The 6,000-nt window shown below is 50.8% G+C and overlaps 1 protein-coding gene across 2 annotated transcripts in view; it reads right to left on the reverse strand.

The window, feature by feature from the left end:
• The window catches only part of gkup (glucuronokinase with putative uridyl pyrophosphorylase), a 55,295-nt gene that overhangs the window by 8,390 nt on the left and 40,905 nt on the right, over window positions 1–6,000 (reverse strand). For both annotated transcript variants that reach the window (XM_034167761.1, XM_034167760.1), the window contains 3 exons: window positions 1,026–1,131; window positions 864–943; window positions 700–768 (listed from right to left, as the gene is read on the reverse strand). In XM_034167761.1, the coding sequence (XP_034023652.1) occupies window positions 700–768; window positions 864–943; window positions 1,026–1,131 (255 nt within the window). The remainder of the gene's footprint in view (window positions 1–699; window positions 769–863; window positions 944–1,025; window positions 1,132–6,000) is intronic.

The following is a 6,000-nucleotide window of genomic DNA, read 5'->3' on the forward strand; positions in this document are numbered from 1 at the left end:
AACAATCTAACAGACATTGAAATCAGCCAAAAACATTATCCAACTTGGCGTAGGTTAAATACACTCTGACTGCCAAAGACAGACCTACAGCGGCATCTGTGCTGTTACATGTGATAATTGATGCTTTGATTAATGTTTTCAACACTTAGCAAATTAAAATATGCAACAAAAAGAGACCAGGCAAATGCTAACATTGAATGTAAGATCCATTTTTACCCAAGGCCATGGCCACTGGGTATTGCAAAGGCCTTGCGTCCATCTGTCCGTCCTCCCCTGCTCAGCATAAGTCTATTTCTATTACTGCCAGGGTCTTCAAATTCACAGGGAACATTTTTGGGACACAGACCTTGGGCAAGATCCAAAATGGCAAACCTTGACCTATTTTAAGAGGTCAAAAGGTCACATTCTGTTTCCTATTGTTTTGCTCATACGGCCGACAGCATAAGTCCAGTCCTATTACTGCCAGGGTCTTCAAATTCATAGGGAACATTCTTGCAACAGAGACCTTGGACAAGTTCACAGATGCCTAACATTGACCTATTTTAAGAGGTCAAAACAACACATTCTGTTTCCTATTTTTATGCTCATATGGCTGAGTCTATTTTAACATTGCATTTTATTTTAAATTGAAATTATTTTGCACAGGAAGCCACAAACATTTAAACCCTGATAAGGGATTGTTTTAATGATGTAGCTCACCCTTGCTTTGAGCAGAACTGGTAGAACTTTTTACATGTAGCCTGTAGCAGCCGGAGACCTCCTAGATAGCTAAAGGATGAAGGAACAGAGATTAAAAAAATGGTGAGCACAATGAAAACTGTGGCATATACGAGTATAAAGTCTGAAGTGCGCCGCATACAAACCCCTCCTTTCTGCTGATACAAAACAAATCTTGCAAGCTTCCAAACTCTGTGGGGTCATTGAGTGGGTGAGGCACTAAAACCTGAAATGTAACAGAAATGCACATTACATCTGTACATTGTATCCAAGGTAAAGGTGCTTAGCTTTGTGTGTGTGGGTGTTACCAAAGTCTGACTCTCCATAAGGGTAACCTCGGCCCAGAAGTTAGAGATGGACATAGCGATAGTTTTGCCATTGAAACCGTCTGATGGATTCCCCATTAATCCAACCCTATGAAAGATTTATAAAATGCGCCGTTAAATCAGCAAATGGGAGAATTAAGTGTGAAACTCTCAACATGACACATCCAAGGGATTCTATTTTAATGTAATTTATTGTTTTCAGCTCCCCCTCTAGCTGCCACCTTATCGTGGTGGGGGAGTTTGCGTACCAGGATGATCCTAAGAGCTATGTTGTCGGGGGCTTTGTGCTCCCTGTAGGGTCTCCCAAGGCAAACAGGTCCTAGGTGACGAGTCAGACTAAGGGCAGTTCAGAACCTCCATGACCAGTAAAAAAATCAAGGACCGAGACGGCGCCCGGTATGGCGGAGCCGGGGTCCCACCCTGGAGCCAGGCCTGGGGTTGGGGCTCGCGCGTGAGCGCCTGGTGGTCGGGCCTTAGCCCATGGGGCCCGGCCGGGCTCAGCCCAAAAGAGCGATGTGGGCCTGCCCTCCTGTGGGTTCACCACCTGCAGAGGGGGCCATGGGGGTCGGGTGCAGAGAGGATTGGGTGGCGGTCAAGGGCAGGTGGCCTGGCGGCCCGGTCCATGCTCACAGCCCCTGGCTGTTGGGACGTGGAATGTCACCTTGCTAGGGGGGAAGGAGCCTGAGCTTGTGCAGGAGGTTGAGAGATACCAACTAGAGATAGTCGGGCTCACCTCCACGCACAGCTTGGGCTCTGGTACCCAACTCCTGGAGAGGAGCTGGACGCTTCATTTTTCTGGCATTGCCCACGGGGAGAGGCGGAGAGCTGGGGTCGCACTGCTTATTGCTCCCCAGCTCAGTCGCCATGTGTTGGAGTTCACTCCGGTGAACGAGAGGGTCGCATCCCTATGCCTTCGGGTCGGGGACAGGTCTCTCACCGTTGTCTCGGCCTACGGGCTGAGCAGTAGTGCAGAGTACCCGACCTTCCTGAAGTCCCTGGGAGGGGTACTAGATAGCACTCCGACTGGGGACTCCATTGTTCTCCTGGGGGATTTCAACGCCCACGTGGGCGGTGACAGTGAGACCTAGAGGGGGGTGATCGGGAAGCACGGCCTCCCCGATCTGAACCCGAGTGGTGGTCAGTTGTTGGACTTCTGTGCTAGTCACAGTTTGTCCATCACGAACACCATGTTCGAGCACAAGGGTGTCCATAAGTGCACGTGGCACCAGGACACCCTGAGCCGGAGGTCGATGATCGACTTTGTAGTCGTATCATCTGACCTTCGGCCACGTGTCTCGGACACTCGAGTGAAGAGAGGGGCAGAGCTGTCGACTGATCACCACCTGGTGGTGAGTTGGATCCGCTGGGAGGGGAGGAAGCAGATCAGACCTGGCAGGCCCAAATGTATCGTGAGGGTCTGCTGTGAACGACTGGCGGAACCCTCTGTCAGCGAGGTTTTCAACTCCCACCTCCGGGAGAGCTTCTCCCAGATCCCGGGGGAGGTTGGAGATATGGAGTCCGAGTGGACCATTTTCTCCACCTCCATTGTCGATGTGGCCGCTCGTAGCTGTGGTCGCAAGGTCTCTGGTGCCTGTCGCGGCGGCAATCCCCGAACACGGTGGTGCACAACGGAAGTAAGGGATGCCGTCAAGCTGAAGAAGGAGTCCTACTTATCTTTGTTGGTAGGTGGGACCACAGACGCAGCTGACAGGTACTGGCAGGCCAAGCGTGCCGCAGCCCGTGCGGTTGCAGAGGCAAAAACTCGGGTCTGGGAGGAGTTCGGCGAGGCTATGGAGGAGGACTATCGGTCGGCCTCGAAGAGATTCTGGCAAACCGTCCGACGCCTCATGAGGCGGAAGCAGCTCTCCACCAGCACTGTTTACGCTGCGGGTGGGGAGCTGTTGACCCTGACTGTGGATGTTGTCCGGCGGTGGAAGGAGTACTTCGAGGATCTCCTCAATCCCATCATCACGTCTTCCGAAGAGGAAGCAGAGACTGGAGACTCAGAGGCGGACTGATCCATTACCCAGGCCGAAGTCACCGAGGTGGTTAGAAAGCTCCTCGGTGGCAAGGCTCCTGGGATGGATGAAATCCGTCCTGAGTACCTTAAGTCTCTGGATGTTGTGGGACTGTCTTGGCTGACACGCCTCTGCAACATCGTGTGGCAATCGGGGACAGTGCCTCTGGATTGGCAGACCGGGGTGGTGGTCCCTATGTTTAAGAAGGGGGACCGGAGGGTGTGTTCCAACTATAGGGGGATCACACTCCTCAGCCTCCCCAGTAAGGTCTATTCCAGAGTACTGGAGAGGAGAATTCGACCGATGGTGGAACCTCGGATTCAGGAGGAGCAGTGTGGTTTTGGTCCTGGTCGCGGCACACTGGACCAGCTCTACACGCTCCATCGGGTGCTCGAGGGTTCATGGGGGTTCGCCCAACCGGTCCACATGTGTTTTGTGGCTCTGGAGAAGGCGTTCGACCGTGTCCCTTGGGGCACCCTGTGGGGAGTGCTCCGGGAGTACGGGGTCCTTTGCTAAGGGCTATCCGGTCCCTGTGCGACCACAGCAGGAGCTTGGTTCGCATTGCCGGTAGTAAGTCAAACCTGTTTCCAGTGCACGCTGGCCTCCGCCACGGCTGCCCTTTGTCACCGGTTCTGTTCATTATTTTTATGGACAGAATTTGTAGGCGCAGCCAGGGTGTAGAGGGGGTCTGGTTTTGGAACCACAGAATCTCGTCTCTGCTGTTTGCGGACGATGTGGTTCTGTTGGCTTCGTCAAATCAGGACCTTCAGCGTGCACTGGGGCAGTGTGCAGCCGAGTGTGAAGTGTCCGGGATGAAAATCAACACCTCCAAATCCGAGGCCATGGTTCTCGACTGGAAAAAGGTGCTTTGCCCTCTTCAGGTCGGTGGAGTGTCCTTGCCTCAAGTGGAGGAGTTTAAGAATCTCGGGGTCTTGTTCACGAGTGAGGGACGGATGGAGCGTGAGATCGATAGACGGATCGGTGCAGCATCTGCAGTGATGCGGTCGCTGTATCGGACCGTCGTGGTGAAGAGAGAGCTGAGTAGGGGGGCAAAGCTCTCGATTTACCGATCGATCTACGTTCTGATCCTCACCTATGGTCATGAGATTTGGCTCATGACCGAAAGAACGAGATCACGAGTACAAGCGGCCGAGATGAGTTTCCTCCGCTGGGTGGCTGGGCGCTCCCTTAGAGATAGGGTGAGGAGCTCGGTCACTCGGGAGGAGCTCGGAATCGAGCCGCTGCTCCTCCACGTCGAAAGGAGTCAGTTGAGGTGGCTCGGGCATCTTTTCCGGATGCCCCCTGGACGCCTTGCTGGAGAGGTGTTCCGGGCACGTCCCATTGGAAGGAGGCCCCGGGGAAGACCCAGGACATGCTGGAGGGACTACATCTCTCGGCTGGCTTGGGAACGCCTTGGGGTTCCCCCGGAGGAGCTGGGGGAGGTGTGTGTGGATCGGGAGGTCTGGGGGGCTTTGCTTGAGCTGCTGCCCCCGCGACCCGACTCCAGATAAAGCGGAAGAAAATGGATGGATGGATGGATATTGTTTTCAGTGAATTGAATCAAATCAAATCAAATCAAATCAATTTTATTTATATAGCGCCAAATCACAACAAACAGTTGCCCCAAGGCGCTTTATATTGTAAGGCAAAAGCCATACAATAATTACAGAAAAACCCCAATGGTCAAAACGACCCCCTATGAGCAAGCACTTGGCGACAGTGGGAAGGAAAAACTCCCTTTTAACAGGAAGAAACCTCCAGCAGAACCAGGCTCAGGGAGGGGCAGTCTTCTGCTGGGACCGGTTGGGGCTGAGGGGAGAGAATCAGGAAAAAGACATGCTGTGGAAGAGAGCAGAGATCAATCACTAATGATTAAATGCAGAGTTGTGCATACAGAGCAAAAAGAAGTGAATAAAAAGAAACACTCAGTGCATCATGGGAACCCCCCAGTAGTCTAAGTGTATAGCAGCATAACTAAGGGATGGTTCAGGGTCACCTGATCCAGCCCTAACTATAAGCTTTAGCAAAAAGGTAAGTTTTAAGCCTAATCTTAAAAGTAGAGAGGGTGTCTGTCTCCCTAATCTGAATTGGGAGCTGAAGGCTCTGCCTCCCATTCTACTCTTACAAGTAAGCCTGCAGTCTGAGAGCGAAGCGCTCTACTGGGGTGATATGGTACTATGAGGTCCCTAAGATAAGATGGGACCTGATTATTCAAAACATTATAAGTAAGAAGAAGAATTTTAAATTCTATTCTGGAATTAACAGGGAGCCAAGAAAGAGAAGCCAATATGGGTGAAATATGCTCTCTCCTTCTAGTCCCCGTCAGTACTCTAGCTGCAGCATTTTGAATTAACTGAAGGCTTTTCAGGGAACTTTTTGGACAACCTGATAATAATGAATTACAATAGTCCAGCCTAGAAGAAATAAATGCATGAATTAGCTTTTCAGCATCACTCTGAGACAAGACCTTTCAAATTTTAGAGATATTGCGCAAATGCAAAAAAGCAGTCCTACATATTTGTTTAATATGCACATTGAAGGACATATCCTCATCAAAAATGACTCCAAGATTTCTCACAGTATTACTGGAGGTCAGGGTAATGCCATCCAGAGTAAGGATCTGGTTAGACACCAAGATTTGTGGGGCCACGTACAATAACTTCAGTTTTATCTGAATTTAAAAGGAGGAAATTAGAGGTCATCCATGTCTTTATGTCTGAAAGACATTCCTGCAGTTTAACTAATTGGTGTGTGTCCTCTGGCTTCATGGATAGATAAAGCTGGGTATCATCTGCGTAACAATAAAAATTTAAGCAATACTTTCTAATAATACTGCCTAAAGCCGTGGTCACAACCCACCGTACTTGCACGTGTGTGCAGTCTACTTGCAAAAACGTGGGCTAAATTTGGAGAGCCGTACGTCGTAAGTACTGCCTCAG

This window comes from Thalassophryne amazonica, chromosome 4, assembly GCF_902500255.1.
Source record: "Thalassophryne amazonica chromosome 4, fThaAma1.1, whole genome shotgun sequence".
NCBI classification, from domain to species: domain Eukaryota; kingdom Metazoa; phylum Chordata; class Actinopteri; order Batrachoidiformes; family Batrachoididae; genus Thalassophryne; species Thalassophryne amazonica.